General features: G+C 35.7%; 1 protein-coding gene across 3 annotated transcripts; it reads right to left on the bottom strand.

The window, feature by feature from the left end:
- Window positions 1-2,307: 2,307 nt before the first annotated feature.
- Window positions 2,308-12,830, bottom strand: LOC123539453 (uncharacterized). 3 transcript variants are annotated; one of them, XR_006683981.2, is made up of 4 exons: window positions 8,008-8,361; window positions 6,865-6,962; window positions 4,458-4,547; window positions 2,308-3,911 (listed from the first exon to the last, which is right to left on the bottom strand). XR_006683981.2 is itself a non-coding variant. In XM_045324083.2 (4 exons), the coding sequence occupies exons 1-4, from the start codon at window positions 12,791-12,793 to the stop codon at window positions 3,859-3,861; spliced, it is 573 nt and encodes a 190-aa protein (XP_045180018.2). In that variant the 5' UTR covers window positions 12,794-12,830; the 3' UTR covers window positions 2,308-3,858. The 3 variants fall into 3 exon arrangements, 1 of the variants encoding a protein (XP_045180018.2); XR_006683980.2 differs by having other exon boundaries at window positions 7,978-8,360; XM_045324083.2 differs by lacking the exon at window positions 8,008-8,361 and adding an exon at window positions 12,462-12,830.
- Window positions 12,831-18,062: the final 5,232 nt, after the last annotated feature.

Here is an 18,062-nt window from a genome sequence, read left to right as displayed (position 1 = left end):
CCAATTTTCATGAAGATCCATTGAGAAATATGGCCTCTAGAGAGGTCACAAGGTTTTTCTATTTTTAGATCTACTGACCTAGCTTTTAACCCCACATGACCCAGTTTCGAACTTGACCTAGATATCATCAAGGTAAACATTCTGACCAGTTTTCATGAAGATCCATTGAAAAATATGGCCTCTAGGGAGGTCACAAGGTTTTTCTATTTTTCGACCTACTGACCTAGTTTTTGACCGCACATGACCCAGTTTCGAACTTGACCTAGATATCATCAAGGTGAACATTCTGACCAATTTTCATGAAGATCCATTGAGAAATATGGCCTCTAGAGAGGTCACAAGGTTTTTCTATTTTTAGACCTACTGACCTAGTTTTTGACCCCACATGACCCAGTTTCGAACTTGACCTAGATATCACCAAGGTGAACATTCTGACCAATATTCATGAAGATCTCATGAAAAATATGGCCTCTAGGGAGGTCACAATGTTTTTCTATTTTTCGATCTACTGACCTAGTTTTTAACCCCACGTGACCCACTTTCGAACTTGACCTAGATATCATCAAGGTGAACATTCTGACCAATATTCATGAAGATCTCGTGAAAAACATGGCCTCTAGAGAGGTCACAAGGTTTTTCTATTTTTAGATCTACTGACCTAGTTTTTAACCCCACGTGACCCAGTTTCGAACTTGACCTAGATATCATCAAGGTGAACATTCTGACCAATTTTCATGAAGATCCATTGAGAAATATGGCCTCTAGAGAGGTCACAAGGTTTTTCTATTTTTAGACCTAATGACCTAGTTTTCGACCCCACGTGACCCAGTTTCGAACTTGACCTAGATATCATCAAGGTGAACATTCTGACCAATATTCATGAAGCTCTCTTGAAAAATATGGCCTCTAGAGAGGTCACAAGGTTTTTCTATTTTTAGACCTACTGACCTAGTTTTTGATCCCACGTGACCCAGTTTCGAACTTGACCTAGATATCATCAAGATGAACATTCTGACTATGAAGATCTTTGAAATATATGGCCTCTAGAGAGGTCGCAAGGTTTTTCTATTTTTAGACCTACTGACCTAGTTTTTGATGGCACTTGACCCAGTTTCGAACTTGACCTAGATATCATCAAGATGAACATTCTGACCAACTTTCATAAAGATCCCACAAAAAATGTGACCTCTAGAGATGTCACAAGGAAAAGTTTACGGATGGACGCACGGACGCATGGACGACGGACACCGCGCGATCACAAAAGCTCACCTTGTCACTTTGTGACAGGTGAGCTAAAAATGGAATTATTTTGGTAAAAAACATATAGACCTCATTTTGTCTTTAGTTGGATTCAGGCAGGGCAGAAAGCTATGGACCGATTTTATGTCAAATTACCTCTCTTTGTTTCAAATATTAAAATGGGTGTATCTCAGTAACCAAAGAATATACTGATTTGCAGTGTCATTAATTTGTGCCATCAGATGGACTCTGACAATTAGGGTAGATAACTTTTGAAGTAATTTATGACAAATTACCTCTCCAAATCACAGCAGCATCTAATGAGATTGGTTTTAAATGTTATTTTAAGTCTTCCAGGGTAAGGAATAGTCATGTTAGTAAAAATGCAGCATTTGAGCCTAGGATCCTCAGACTTGGTATGGAAATTGACTCTGACTAAGTCAAAAGGAACTGTTAAAAGAAAATGTTTATCCTGATGATATTTAATGAGTATGCCAATGTGCTCTGTGTCAAAACTTGATCATATCATTTTGAGCAATGGCACTCAGGTGAGCGATACAGGGCCATAATGGCCCTCTTGCTAAAGGCTCTTTATATCATAAATAAGAATTCTAACATTTTACTAAAATGACATTCAAGCTGGTCTTTTTTTTTCTTTGGTAATTGTCAGATAAGGGCATAAGCAGTTGAACAAGTATAATATTCTTTTTCTTTGTCAAATACCATCATCTCTAAATGTAGGAAATAATACACACTATTTTAGAAATCAAATTATTTTTTTTTAACTTGACATGCACCAGATGATGCTACAAACAACAAAACCTTGAAGTTTCATTGAAATATTATTTGGGATTATTATCTTTATTTTAGTTTGAAGTTTGATATTTTACACAGGTAGTCTATGATAAAGTCCGAGTAAAATGAAATCATTACGCTAGTGAAATTAGTATTCCGTAATGTTTTGGACATGTGAAAATTATGAGTACTGTATTAAGCAATACGTATCAAATAACGTCAGATATGCAGTAATCATTTGAGACACAGATCTATTTTAATATTCAGCTTTATTTGAAAGCTAGCACAAAGTTCAGAAAAATATTACAAAAACAATTTTAAGATAATTTTGGACGGAAATAAGTTACAATACAGTGCAAATTCCTCAATCACAGTGTTTCCACTGTAAACTAAACCCATACTGTAGATATCAATTAAAATGTAAAATAATGATAAAACATCACGATCAATAATGAACATCCATTCACAGTTAATTATCACAAAATATAACAGATCACATTTACTGTAATGTAATAACAATGACAAAAGTCCAACAGTAAAAGCCACGATCAAAAATGCAGCTCTCCACGTGAAAATTAGGGGCACGTGTAAAATTATGCGCGTGACGCTTGTTGAATATAAATATGCTGAATGCAATAATATAAAACAAACATGGAAGTAACACATTATGACGTCAGTGGCAAAATCTGTTGTTAGTTTAAGCTAATTTACCGGCGCCAAACCTCAGCCGCGCCACGATCCTACATACATATTACAAGAATATGAACTATAGTAAATGAAATAAATATCAAAATGTTTATTTACAAATGATTGAATAAAAAATGAATGATCTTAAAGTTTAGAGAATAAGTGACATAAGTTATGTAACAATATGGAACAGCACTAAAACCAGGACACAGTGGCATATGAGCCTCGCCATGAGAAAACCAATATAGTGGCTTTGCGACCAGCATGGATCCAGACCAGGATCAATGCTGTTCGATAACAGTTTCTCTATTTCCAATAGGCTTTGAAAGCGGACAGCATGGATCCTGACCAGACTGCAGGCTGGTCTGGATCCATGCATGTCGCAAAGCCACTATGTTGGTTTTCTCATGGCGCGGCTCATATTGTTCTGAGACTGTGAATTACGTGTGACGTCGGTTTAGTCATGCCTCAAGTCATCAGAAAAAAAAATATGAAAATCCGAAAAAATGTTCAAAAACTGTTTCAGAAATGCTAGTTTAAATCTTCAACATATGGAAAAAAAATCTTCTTTGTGTATCAATTAATCACTCAGAAATGTCCCTTGTATGACATTTTTGGAAACAATACATGTAGCTGAAAATATGGCGACATGTATATGAAAACATAATTTTCGGTCCGTCCTCTTCTTTTTATCCTCGTTTGCTCCAAAAACTGAATTGAGGGTTATTTTGGCATATTTTGATTCTATATATATGGTCTAAGTACTTTCATTAACGGCCAGTTAGGATGTAATTTAAAATCATATTGATTTGTTTTGCTTTCTTTTTGGATTTTGATACTCCTGCATATGATGAGGCGGGGAGGTGTGTGGGAGGGCAGCACTTTCACACAACGTCACATATAGTCGTATCTAACAGTCTCTGTACAGGTGATGAATGTGTTATATTGACATTTTTACATGTTGAAACTTTACCAAAGTACAAAATATTGACCAGCAATATGTATTACTTGCAACATCTACGACATTTGTTACGTTCACGTGTAAGAATCTGGTAGAAATTTTATCGCAAGATCCACGACAGCAAAACATATTCTCCTTCTCTGTCAGTCTGTCTGTGATTTGTCTTTTTACAATGTTCAGGTGTTGAATTCATAAAATCGCTTTTCGAAATGGGTAACCATGCCATCACCTAAAGAAAAAACAATGCGCCATGCTAGTGTTCAGGTAATATTCCAAGTTCAGTATCTATAATGTTCAATCACAAAATAGATAGATATGAGCCGCACCATGAGAAAACCAACATAGTGCATTTGCGACCAGCATGGATCCAAACCAGCCTGCGCATCCGCGCAGTCTGGTCAGGATCCATACTGTTCGCTTTCAAACCCAATTGCAATTAGAGAAATCGTTAGCGAACAGTATGGGTCCAGACTGTGCGGATGTACTACGTTGGCTTTCTCCTGGTGCGGCTCATATATATATGTTCTCCCGTTATCATCAATCAAACATGAAAAAAATGTTGCCATGAACGTTTTCTCACCAAAGTGATTTCATCCTTAGTTTGTATGAATACAGTGTCTTACAATAACCTCTTTTAACACAAGGATTCCAAATATACATTTGGTTCGTTTTTATGCATGCTACTAATAGTTTTAAATTAGAATGCGTGCCTCATTAAATATAATGTATTACTGCATATAAAAACAGTATCAATTCAGCCTTTTCATGCACATACCGTCGATGTCAAATAATTCTGCAGCCCGTTTGTCCAAGAAAGAACCCCGATGTCTGCACAGGTCTTCGACTAGATTTGCGGCAAACGTCTCTGAGAAAATAAGTCTAACATATATGCAACATTTACTCAACAATTTTTCTAACTCCACACAGCTTTATTTCTGCCAAATATATTTGAATGAAAATTATAATGGTTAAATTAAGGTAACCATTAGGGTAACTCTGCATGTTTCTAAAGCCAAAACGTTATTTATCCGTAAAACATAGACTAAAACCCTGATCCGGCATACGGAAGCGTAAGTCATAACATGGACCAATAGCAACCTTTGTGTTTATTTATAAAAACGAGCAATGTTTCTTTAGCTTTTCTTAGAGAACTATGCACTTTTTTTCGCGGATTAATACTGCTTTAAAAACTTAAAACTTTGTTTGTTTGTTTTGGGTTCAACGTCGTTTTTCAACAGTATTTCAGACATGTAACACAGGTGGCAGTAACGTACCTAGGATACAGTATGGATCCATGAGCCATATATGCACTTAAATTTACTACAATTATAATGTTTTCTTAGGAAAAAAATGACAAAAAGCCATTTTGAAAAAAATTTAGTCCTGTGACAATGAGCCATGAGAAAGGTGATCAAGAACAGTTTGACATGTGCATTGCTTCCAGGTCCGTATTTTTTTTTCAAAACAATATTTCCTTATCAATTGTTGGCCGCCTTTTCGGCAAAAGATTAATCTTTCAGAAAAACCTTACTTCAAAACCCAGTTCCAAACCGTTTACGCATCACAAGCGAGCAACGGCATACGAAACGATAGTGATTTCTCCACCCGAATAAATCCCACACATTTTTCGCATCGAAGTCTCCCCCTAAAACACATCAAGCTCACAGTGCGAGTTTAAAATAACGATATAACCGTTCATAACAGACTAAAATAAACTGACAAGACCGAAAACTAGGTTCAACCCTACTTTGTTATTACAAATTCGCTATTTAACATTTTCACTTTCGGAAATTACCTTCGCTGCCATGATTGCCGTTGACAAGACGGTGGTTGTAAGAACGTTTTCATTGGCGGAGACAGTTTACGTATTTCAAAACGTAGCGATAAAATCCAAAGAGTACCCGAATATAAACAAGCAGCGATGGCTCACGAGGATTATTTACCAAATTCAAATAAATAACAACTGGTAAGTAATTAAGTAGAATTGAACCTTATTTTTTATCTTGTAAGCCTATATTTAGCCTATTCTGACTGCTTGCAGTGCTAATTTTAACTGACATGGTGTACTTGATTTGTTTTACGGGGGAGACTTCGGTGCGAAAAATGTGTGGGATTTATTCGGGTGGAGAAATCACTATCGTTTCGTATGCCGTTGCTCGCTTGTGATGCGTAAACGGTTTGGAACTGGGTTTTGAAGTAAGGTTTTTCTGAAAGATTAATCTTTTGCCGAAAAGGCGGCCAACCATTGATAAGGAAATATTGTTTTGAAAAAAAAGTACGGACCTGGAAGCAGTGCACATGTCAAACTGTTCTTGATCACCTTTCTCATGGCTCATTGTCACAGGAGCAAAATTTTTTTCAAAATGGCTTTTTGTCATTTTTTTCCTAAGAAAACAATATAGATTCTAATTATAGTAAATTTAAGTGCATATGGCTCATGGATCCATACTGTATCCTAGGTACGTTACTGCCACCTGTGACATGTAACGGCGGGCAGGTAACCTAACCAGTGTTCCTGGATTCTGTACCAGTACAAACCTGTTCTCCGCAAGTTACTGCAAACTTCTCCACATGAATCAGAGGTGCAGGACGTATGATTTTTGGCACAATGTCTTTTATCAATACCCCGCGATCCGTAGACCGGCGCTCTCCCTTCTGATCTAAGAGGGTGGGCCCTTATCAATTTAATTAACGCCCAACTGTTATGGTTGTTATATATTATTAAATAGTGTATCCAATTGTCATTGAAACTGTCAATACTTTAAAGAGTTACAAAAGAAAACAAAGCACGGAGACAGAAAAAAAAACAACATTATATTACACGATATTATGGCAAATAACTTGGTTACTATTGATACACGTTCTTTTAACATGTCTTTAAAAATGTATAATACATATAAGATAAACGTAAGCTTATTAATTAGTTTGATAAAATACTTCTAACAAGAGCGCACGTGCATATCAAACATACTGCTAATTACTCCTTTTTTATTTTAACATTTGAACTAATTTGATTTGAAAAAAAAAATAACATTCATTCCAGGTCAGCCATTAAACAACGAAGCCACTGAGACCTTGACTGACACTGTTTTTTAATCAAATACCAATCAACATTCTTCATCAAAGGAGTTTATATGTTTCATTTACAGATCAAGGTAGAATTTGATCAAAGGTGTACCTACCTTTTATTTGACATAATTTTGTTTTAATTGCTTTGTAGAAGTATTTCCGCCCTTCCTCTTGCCTACAGAGGCCGTGTCTGGCAAAATGATGGACAGGTCTGTAAAAGGAATTTTTATAATTTCACCAATAAAACTTTGAAAATATCGTGATCGGAACTAAACAAAATTATCAAAGCTGAATTCAAACGGAAATCTATCTGATAAATCGCTTGTTCAATTATGCTTCATCAGACTGATACTAAAATGTATAAATAAATACTCGTATGGTGTAACAATGAAATTAAACTGTTCAACCTTAGAATGTCATGGGAAATCAATTTCTATGATCTCTGCAACGCTGGTAGAATTTAAACTGAATTTTCACATCTTTTATTGCCATTTTAAACTACATTTGTATGCTCCGACAACGTTTTGCGTTTGTTTCCAAGCATTTATTTCGACAATACATTTCAAAGTATCTGTAATTCATAAATGAACTTTGCAAATGTAAGAAAATATATTTTTCAATGCAAATGTGTCGTACTTAAATGTATCCCTGCCTATCCCCAACCCCTCCCTAGATCCTATCTACCTCTCGTGTAAAAAGCTCAAAACACCGTACGGAACATGGTTGAAGACATATCCTAAATAGCTAGTTTGGCCTAATGTCTGAACGATGTTTCTCGGATAAAAAAATATACATTGTAAGAGACATAAACAGCCTTTCACTTACACACTGAAATTTACCTTAACAAAAGTTGCACATCGGTGTAAGATTATGAGAATAAAGGAAAGAACATCGACATTTTGAAATCATGACAGATTTCAAACGGTTCGTTTATATGAGAAAATCTGCTAGTTTTCATGTTATAACATTCCAAGGATGTCATGGTCAAATGCCAATACTATCACAGGCGCTTGAAGCTCTATCAATAGATATATGCATTACCATATCCCACCCACCTAATATACTATGAAATAGTACAGGTTGGCAAGTAAATCTTGTCTTTTTTTATCAATTTTTATCGACTGATAAATCGAACCACATGTCAACTACCAACAAAAACACCCTTTCAAATAGTAAAATAATCATTCCTCTTACGGGACGCTGAGCACACCTAGTAAAAAACATACCCAAGTCGTGCATTTTATTCGTTATCTTACACTATCTAAATCGCCGTACTGGTATTCCGCCATACCTTCTCCAGCTTCCGGTTTTGAAATTCGAGGTGAATCACTTCTGAGAAAAACATAAATTCACCGATAACAATTCGTATCGAACAGTAATGGTGATTAAAGAATTATAAAACGCCAGTTTGTAAACCATCCGAGCCGAATACAGTCAATAAGACTTTTGTTTACTTTGGAAATTCCCAACGGTTTCAAGGAACTGTGATGTAATGTTCGTGACGTCATAACAGCCTTGGGATGAAGAGGTTCTGCCGTGTGCTTATTTTATCGAGATGAGCGACGACGGAAACCTAGCATTTTAGTAGATCTATGTATCATTTTCAATTTTACCGTTTTCATCACTGTTATATTAAAATATATGTAATACTTAATGTTTGGTCACTAAACTTTCAATATAAGTCATACTTTGTCGGTTTATTTGTAAATCTTAACAATATATACGTCTAACGAAAACGTTTCTCTAAACAAAATGGGGATCGGAAGGCACTTTAAAAAAAACACCACCCATATTTTTTTTATTTTCCTCGAACCCCACTGCCCATTATTTTTAATTTTCCTCCAACCCCACTACCAATAATTATGAATTTTCCATTAACCCACCAATATAATTATTAGATATACGAAAACCAAAACATGGAGAGGTATATTGTTATAACCAATGACGGAAGCATTTACCGTTTTCATTTTCTATAACTCAAAAACATCTATCAGAGTCACAAATGCTTCATTCCGCTTCGAACATTTGCCACTAGAATAGAAAAATGTTTATACCCCTCACACTACATTTATTTACAGCAGGTTACCGCTTCCGACTTTAAAGTTTGTTTGTTTTGGGGTTAACGCCGTTTTTCAACAGTATTTCAGTTAGGTAACGGCGGGCAGTTAACCTAACCAGTGTTCCAGGAAGCTGCACCAGTACACACCCGTTGTCAACCCTCCCGTATGAATCAGAGGTAGAGGACATACGCCCCACCCGGGTATCGAACTCACGGCGCCGCGATCCGTAGACCAAGCTCTCACTATTGAGCTAAGCGGACGGGCTCCGACTATTAAGAACTCTAATAAAAGATATAAAATTATAAATTCAGACATTTCAGAGCCTGTCACGTACGTACAGACGCGATATAAATTCAAGTTCTTAAGCATGCATTTTGATTTGGCTTTACAGCATTTTGTTTATAATTATATGAAAGTTTCAATACGTTTACCATTCTGGTAACGCGAAAATATAACGCCAATACGTTATTTACTATAAGCACCGAAGGAGCATCGTGGAATGCACGTGCAGTTTTCCCGCCAAAATACAAAGAAGAAACATCTTTTTCCGGTTCTAACAAGAAATTCATCGGCCAGTCGTTAAAACATACATTGTATCACGCCCTGACGCTGACAAGACTTGTCATTCCTTTGGACATGATCAATGGAAGTTTAATCATCCGTATTTAGAATAATGATTTCACGCAGTACATGTTTAGTAAACTTGTGTTAAAGCAGGAAGGTCTAATACGTATCAGTTGTTCCAGGTTAAAGGCACTGGCCACCAGATGGTACAACAAAAAATAGATATCGGAAAGTTATTGCTATATATTTCTTTAAGTTTTAAAATTAGTTACTGACAGATTATGTTATAAAAACACGTAAGAATCAGTAATTTTTGCGATTTTTCCATTCAAAAATCGGGATTCTGGAGGTTAACAGTCTTAATCATAAAAGCTTTACATTTATTTAACGACCGTTCGTGCATACTTTTCCACGGTGTACTGGTCAAGACCGCAGGAAAATTTCTATTGCCGCGGCGGTCAAGGTTTGATTTCCAACTCGAGCATGTTTTCCCTCTCACTCTCTCTCGATTTTGCATTTTAAGACAGATTAGAAAGAAAAACTCGTGTTCTGTTGTTCAAAAAATGACCAAACTCCAAGCGAAAATCTTGAGGTCAGTGTCTTTAAATGGCTAAACGCGAAAGTAACATGTTTCAGTTCTTTTTGGCCACATACTATTTAACATTATAACGGAAATAATTAAGGCAGGTTATGTTTAGGGAAAGAAATGAAATATTTCGCAAGTCAAAAATTCTTTTTTACGATGCTGGCTTTGTCATACTTTTAAACTGCACTCATTTATGATAGATCTATCTATCATTTGCTTTAATCTGGAGGCAAAATATGATTGGAAATCAAATGAACACGTGGCTTTTGTTTTTTATCATGATCAACATAAATCATTCAAGAATTTTAAAGAAATTGATGTTCGCGATTTTTGCAGTTTAACTCATTGATACATAAGAGATTTAACAGAACAATTCGACATTGCGTGTGCAACAGCTTAATAGTTCAAATCCATGTTAAGCCACGTATTAGCAAATAAAACTTCTGCGTAATTGATAATTTACGTCGGCATCGGATAATGAAATCGGTACCATTTATCTATTAACATATAAACATATATTTTGTACGGCTGTTAAAGTATTTTTGCGTGCATTGAAAAATTCGACTAATTTTAGGGAAAAGTGATCTTCATGCAAAGAATTTTTACTCAATTCTCGCATCTTTTCGTTTCGGCCTGCATCGAATTCATGTATACGCGTCATGTGCCAGTCAGAATACACGAGTGCGAATGAAAAAGAAATATCAATCGGTCTGCACAGATTTTATTAACTTCTACACAAGTGTGAGATATAATCGAGGAAACGATTCTATTACATCAGGAAATGTTGAATGACATACTTTCGGCGATTAAGGACGCTGTACCCAGACTCCGAATTCAACGAGAAAAATGAAATATTTAATGGACAGAAATAATAAAAAAGAAAGATCATATTTTTTTAGATCGGTGATGTCAAAATTGCATTCCATGTATCGTGGTCAGTAAAGTAGCGGCTTGTCGATAAAAAGAAAGGAAAATGTACGTAATTAATTAAGACAGGTGATCAAATACCTACCCACACCCCATATTTTTTTTATATTTTTACAATCAACCCACCACCCATAAAGACGATTTTTGTGAGGACCACCACCCATAATTGTGATTTTCTGATAGACCCCACCACCCATAATTATTATTTTCCGATTGCCCAACCACCCGTCAATAGAAATTCTTCTGTGAGAATTATGGTATTGTATGTACAGTAATGAAAATAAATCTGTAATCAGAGCATCAACTTTCTTTCACAGGATACACAAAACTGAATAATAAAAGATAATAGGTAAGGGTAGATTTCTCGGAAGCACATGGCACTTGACGGGCCGCAATAGTTTCATTTCATTACTGACGTAGATAACAAATGACGTCACATACATACTGTGTAGTACTTGGAAATAGTTGCAGCCATGTTTATACTAATGTCAGTTGCGATAAAATGTGATAAATGGACTTTGGAAATAACTATGTTATTGGAGATTTCGTGAAAAACGTATTCGTGTTACATTGTAACTTCGGCAATCGGACATTCAGCTTCTAAAATGTGTCAGGTACTGTACATTTTACACTTTTATGTTTAAAACCAAGGGTAGCAAATGAGCAAAAATGCTCCTTCTGTTCCACAACGACCAGTATAAATGACGCTATGTCCAAGTTTTACGAGTTGAACTATTGCTCGTCCTTGTTTGTAGATACTTTGGGATGAAAAATTCTTAATTTGTTGCTAGGCGATACATTCTCTCCGACTGACCGGAAGTTGGACACGGAATGGCCGAATACCAGAATATTTTATGCAATTTACATGCAAAATGTGCATTCTATACATGAAATGAGTCCTAGACATATCATTACGTAAAAAAGTTATTTTTTTCTCTTTAGAATGGTATATCATGAACAAAAATTCAACGTCATTTGCCTTCAAAATCGCCGTTTAAAAAATCGAATCGAGGCGCAAAGTTGCCAACCTGGATCTCTTTCAGAGATCTACGATCTCTTCAAGAGATCTACATTTAACCTGCACCTATATTTCGTTGAAAGAGCTTCAAGCACCTGTGATACTATAAGCATATCAAAATAAACGTTCCGGATTACCTTTGTCTTTTTACAATGCTCAGGTGTTGAATTCATAAAATCGCTTTTCGAAATGGATAATGGGTAATTTACCTTAACAAAAATTGCACACTGGTGTAAAAATATGAAAAAAAGAAATGAACAGACTTCTTGAAGTCATGACAGACAAATAAAATGGTTCTTTTATGTGAGAAAATTTAATAGTTTTCATTTTCTTACATTCTCAGAACTTCATGGTCAAATGCCGGCACTATAGGCATCAACATGAACGTTGTCGAATATATCAATGTTATGTGTTATAAATGAACTATTTTATTGCAATGGATGCTTAGAAACCTATTCAGATTCATTACGAATTTGATAATTATAAATTTCAGTTTGTCTAATGAAAACAATTTCTAAGGGATTTTGAAATGTTTTATGAAAAATGTATACTCACACAGTATGAATATGGTAGTTTATGGTGCCAGCATCTGGGATGTCAGCTGATTTGAGAGCTATACGCCTGTCAGAATCTCCACTGACGAAACCTTTACCATTTTCATCCATTTTATTTAGACGATGAGCCACAGTCGCATTGATCACCGTAAAACTTGTTGCAAATATAAAAGCACATCGCATGATAATGAGAAAGTCCATGTTGAAATTTTTGCTGAAAGCTATAAATGTGTAATTGTCCCAAAATATTTTCTGAATAAGGTCGTTTGAATCTGAGCAGGATGATTTTCTACTGAAGTCGGCAACTGATGCAGGATTATTGCACGATCGCATGCACGATTAACTTGCTAGCAATGTCTTCGTCTGTTAATGGTGCCTGAAAAGGAGAAATGTATACAATCTATAAAAAGTATTTAGCAGAGCTAAAAGAACGAAAGAATATGACTTATAATGCGATATAGAAAATTGTAACTTTCAGTATGGAATTTGTTATTATAGAATATACTGATACGTAACTTGACAAAAAGTCCGCAATAAATACCCAAATAACATACTGTAGAAAATCAAGGTATACGGCTTGATGGGGTGTTGTTTTAATGATATATTACACAAAAAGTAGGTAAATATGTTATTTAAACAAAATAGCCTGAATACATAGAGAATCTATTCGGCATCTTCTTTATGGTAAAGTGAGGTTTTATTTACAAAGTTTTCCACATGTTTTCGTTCCGGAGAGACTAGAATTTATTTTATTAAACTGTTGCTTTTTCTATTGTATCCTAATCTTTTTTACTAATAAAACAATATCACCATGGTACTTATTTAGAATTATTTGAATTTTATTTATGTAATTCATTGTTTTCCGACAAGCAATTATATAGACCTTTTTGGCACGCAAAAACGGAGATACTCGGAACTAAATGATTTACGGCGCGCTTATAAAACATATACCAATTTCAGCAGAGTTGGTCGAAAACTAGTAAATTTATCAAATCAAATTTTTTTCTGATTCTATCAGATTAGCAAAGCTTATTTTTGACTTTTTAAAGCTAAAGCATATAACGAATATTTAAAGCAGTAATGTCCTTTAGCTTGATTGCTTTTGTTTCTTCGGCAGAATCAAAGTAATTAAATTAAACAAATTACTCTGATTAGCTTGAAAATATTTACAAAACTCGGTTTGTAAAAGAATATCTTTTAAAGTGATGACAAATCTGAAATTAAATTATTTAAATAATTTACTTACTTTTTTCTGTATTAACGGTTCTTTTCTTCCAATAATCGAACTGATTTTCTGTTCTGTTAGCAGGCCGGCTGATGAAATAATTGTTATCTGTCTTTCAAGAACGGAGACTTATATACCGGAAAATTCCGATGCAGGCAAAAAATTGCTACAGTGTAATAATATTTCCGATTGATTCAAACAGAATGAGTTATTAGACGTGATTACTAATGCCTGTTATTACCATACCTGCCGGGCATGGGTTGCATAAATGACAACCAAGTTTGAAAGTCAAAAGCTGTTTTAAATTACTCATATTTTATCATTTTCAACATACAAGGTATGAGAAAAATTCACTTTTAACAAATCTGCATTCGCAATGATCAAAAACACAGTTTAACGAAATTTTGAAAATTGTGTGTGTCGTTTTCGCGCGCGCGCGCCTGCGCAACAAAATGAAACTAACAACCTTGCATAACAAAACATAGAACACAACAGAACAAAACATGTTATTTCGAGCGCCAATAAGAGAAAATATGACGACGCGCCTCGAAATAAAATGTTTAGTTAATTCGCACTGGTGTGCCCGTCTTTAATAAAGATTTCATCTGTGCATGTTGGCACGCGTGCCAAGACGAAGTAAAATGTTTCGTTATGTCACGTTGGCGTGTTTGCGGCTATGTATATTTCGTTTTATCGTCCTGGTTCACGCGCCAATGCAAGACATGGAAACATATAATTCGTACAATGCTTTGTAGGGGCGCGTTGATAGTTTCGTTTTTTGTGTGTGTGTGTGTGGAGTTGGCGCGCGCACAAAGACGACATTATGAAAAACATTCAAAATTTCATTTGGCGCATTGACGTTGGTGTGCGCGCCAAGTCGACACAACGAAGTGTGCTGCATAAAATAGGATGCATATTCATTTGGTAAACCCACGTTCGAAGAGCACAGCCTCCCTAAAGTGCTACCCACAGCACGCCGATGTGCATAACACTACCACCAAAAACGCATGTAGCTCTGCTCAATGCCTTGGCAGTAGACAATCAAGATAAATGCCCGTAAGGACCTAGCAAACAAGCTAGAAAAACAGATTTTAAAACAGCTTAGTCAGGATGGGATTAAAATAAACTGCCTGTCACAGTCCTCCGCCTGTTCCGTAAGACAAAATCGAAGAGAGAAGTTAATAATTACTGTTCTTTCACCGGTCCTAGCATCAGCAGAACTCCTTTCTTAACTGATAAAAAATCGAACCATTTCATAATTTGTTTTTGTTGTGTTTGACGTCACACCGGCATAATTATAGATCATGTGGCACATTTCCAGCTGTTGATGTTGGGGGAAGACTCCACGTGCTCCTTCGTGCATTGTTTCAGGCAGGGCGTGCACATAGGTAGAATCACCGACCTTCTGTAAGTTAGCTGGATCGCAAGAATGAATATTTCACCCTAAACGAACTTTCTTACTCACAGCGTAGGAGACCAAGTGATTCGAAGTTAGCCACTTTAACGACTCTTGCACAGGGGCCCATACGTTACAACTGTTCTTAATTTATTGGTGACAGACTGCGAATCTGTGGTTTAGTAAAAGGAACATTTGATAGTAGTGCTTAGTCATTTGCCAAATAAAACTGAATGAGAAAATTTCAAATATCCACCTCCTCTTGCGTTTGAATATTTATATATCTACATTGATTAGATCCACTATATTATAATAATACATGCTCTTACATGGTTCATTAAATATTTTTAAGTTTTATATAACGGATACATTAAACCCAACTTTTAAAGAACATTTGAGCCGCACCATAAGAAAACCAACATATTGCATCCTCGCAGTCTGGTCAGGATCCATGCTGTTCGCTAACGGTTTCTCTAATTGCAATAGGGTTTGAAAGAGAACAACATGTTTCCTGACCAGACTGCGCAGTCTTGTCTGGATTCATGCTGGTCGCAAATGCACTATGCTCGTTTTCTCATGGTGCAGCTCATTTTTAAAGTAACGTATATAGGTCTAGGTCTTACTATAGTACTCCTTACCTAATGCCAAGTACTATGTCATCCAAGCAAATGGACCATAGAAAAGGACTAAACTGGACATGATTTCTACAACTTTTCATTATTATTAGTTGAGCATTTAGCCAACCAGACAAAGCTATGAATTATCACTCAGAAACAAATACTGCGTGATCGCAAGGAACTAATGATCTTACATTCCTCTCGGTGTAGGGAAGAGTCTTACCAGCCCGGGAGACAGTTTGGAATGATAAACTAAGCCTTTTATAAGTGTACGCTAACTTAGACAAGGATTTTCCCTAAGGACGGGCAGGTATATCTATCGCTGGCGCAAGTTCGGGCAAATGTTCACTTTCGCTGCTAGGTAGACAAAAGAAACATTTTAAACAACCCACCTTACGTCTCCCTGCATGCGTGACAAAGTAGCAATGTTCAACAGTCTGGAACCCAATAATGTATTGTTTATAAATGTAATGGACATACTATAATTGTTCATGTCAATGATGTAACATTGAATCATCCGTCACTCCTGTGTGTGGTACAGTGAATACCTGCAGAGAATAAGCAGATTTTCTCATTTGAAAATCCGGTTTTAATTCAGCTTGGATTTAGATTTCTCTCTAAATTACTAGATCTATCACGTTTCTAATTAAATAGATGTTTGAACGTGACATGGAGTAAACGGAAGTCGTCATGGATTAGATGCTGACTAACTTATGCAGTCTATCAGGGGACAATGTATTTGTCATCATTTATGTAGAGACTGCCTTTGGTGCATGCTGGACAATTAGTCATAGTTTTTAGAACGGTATTATATGTATTCAACGTTTACTTTCATACATATTGAAAATGTAAAATATGGCATATTCTTGTTGACATATTTTCTAATTTCTGTACAGATGGATTTTCGCTTGATGAAACTGTTTGTGTAAGCACATCAAAGGCCGCCACATAATGTACTGTTGTTTCAGACAACTTTCAGAAGCTTAAATTTCAACATGAAAAACTTAATATTTCGTCAGATTGGTCCTAAAATAGTTTTAAGTTTATTAATAACTCAAACCTAATTTACTATCGGGAACGTTTCGAAAATATATACAAGTTATATCTTATAAGAACACTTTATAAATAGATGTTAGTGTAAACACGACATCCACTTAATGTCAGATCACAAAACATGAGAGAAATATAAAAACACGAAAGAGATGTAAGTCCAAAGGATACCGACTAGGACTGATGTAAGTGTTTAAGTAAAAGAAAACTGATGCATGACTACTGCCGATGTACGACTGTTTCGGAGAAACGCGCTTACATGCAAGAATGTTTTGACGCGGACGAAAGGATGACAACAACAAAAATCAGGAAATCAAATTTTAATAAACACGAATTGTATTTAAAACATTTTCATGGAATAATCAATTTGAATTTTCAAATTTTATACCAAATGTATAATATTTCTGTCTCACAAGTATCCATCGTCGAACATCAGTTTTTGTTTTAAAACGTTACATTATTATAATGACGGAGTATATGGCGCGGACAATAATCAATTTACACGTTTAGTTAGACACAGTCTTTTTATTCATACTCATATATATTAAAATTTATTAATTTGTTTCGGGGTATCTTCAGACATTTAAAATAAGCAAATTTAATCATTTTTATGTGATTAGTAAATTTAGATTTGTCGTCAAACAACGATTTTGATGGGGGTGGGGGGGGGGGGGGGGGGTGTATTTTAAGACATTTTTGACACTAAACTTTAAAAAGCAAGATGTTTGTAAAATACGTATGCCTTTGATGTCCAGTCCCGAAATCTCTGTGGCCTTGCTCCTTGACGTACTGGTCCCACACAGTAAGGATCAACTACTGGGTACAAACAGGTATCCTATGAAGTTTATTGATTGAAGGTCAAAGCATGTTTTACATACCAGTGTAGCATTGAATGTTCCATGTGCACCGCCGTATGAACACATCTGCGGATGTATCTAAATTTTTTTGTACTCTTAGCATGTGTAAATGTCGAGTTCTGCTCAACCCGGAGCTAGAGGGCATGGACGGTAGCATGCATTTCCACTACCGTCAAACCGGAGCCTGCAACATTTTTGTTTTTGTTGTGTTGAGCAATTCCATCAATGGCCTCTATCATTTTTGTCAAGTGTCAATGAAATGCCGTTAATACTTTATGAAAGTAATGCTCTGAACAAGCCTTATTTGTATAAAAAGGGAGATGATTAAAACAATAGGTAGAGTTATGGTTCTTTGACACTGATTTTTCCGTCAATGATCTCTATCATTTTGTGAAGTCTCAATGAAATGTCCTTAATACTTTTCAAGTAACGTTCCGGATAAGCCTTATGTCGGAAT

This window comes from Mercenaria mercenaria, chromosome 18 (genome assembly GCF_021730395.1).
Source record: "Mercenaria mercenaria strain notata chromosome 18, MADL_Memer_1, whole genome shotgun sequence".
NCBI classification, from domain to species: Eukaryota; Metazoa; Mollusca; class Bivalvia; order Venerida; family Veneridae; genus Mercenaria; species Mercenaria mercenaria.
Note: the sequence above shows the minus strand (reverse complement) of the source record. Positions and strands in the feature narration are given on the sequence as shown.

Excerpts from the sequence above, each read along its gene's own strand:
- LOC123539453 (XM_045324083.2), bottom strand. The coding sequence starts at position 12,793 with ATGCGATCGTGCAATAATCCTGCATCAGTTGCCGACTTCAGTAGAAAA. Across the intron at positions 6,963-12,461 it reads AACTACCATATTCATACTGT|ACCTGTCCATCATTTTGCCA; the intron begins GTGAGTATACAT and ends TTCCTTTTACAG. Across the intron at positions 4,548-6,864 it reads AAAATTATGTCAAATAAAAG|AGACGTTTGCCGCAAATCTA; the intron begins GTAGGTACACCT and ends TTATTTTCTCAG.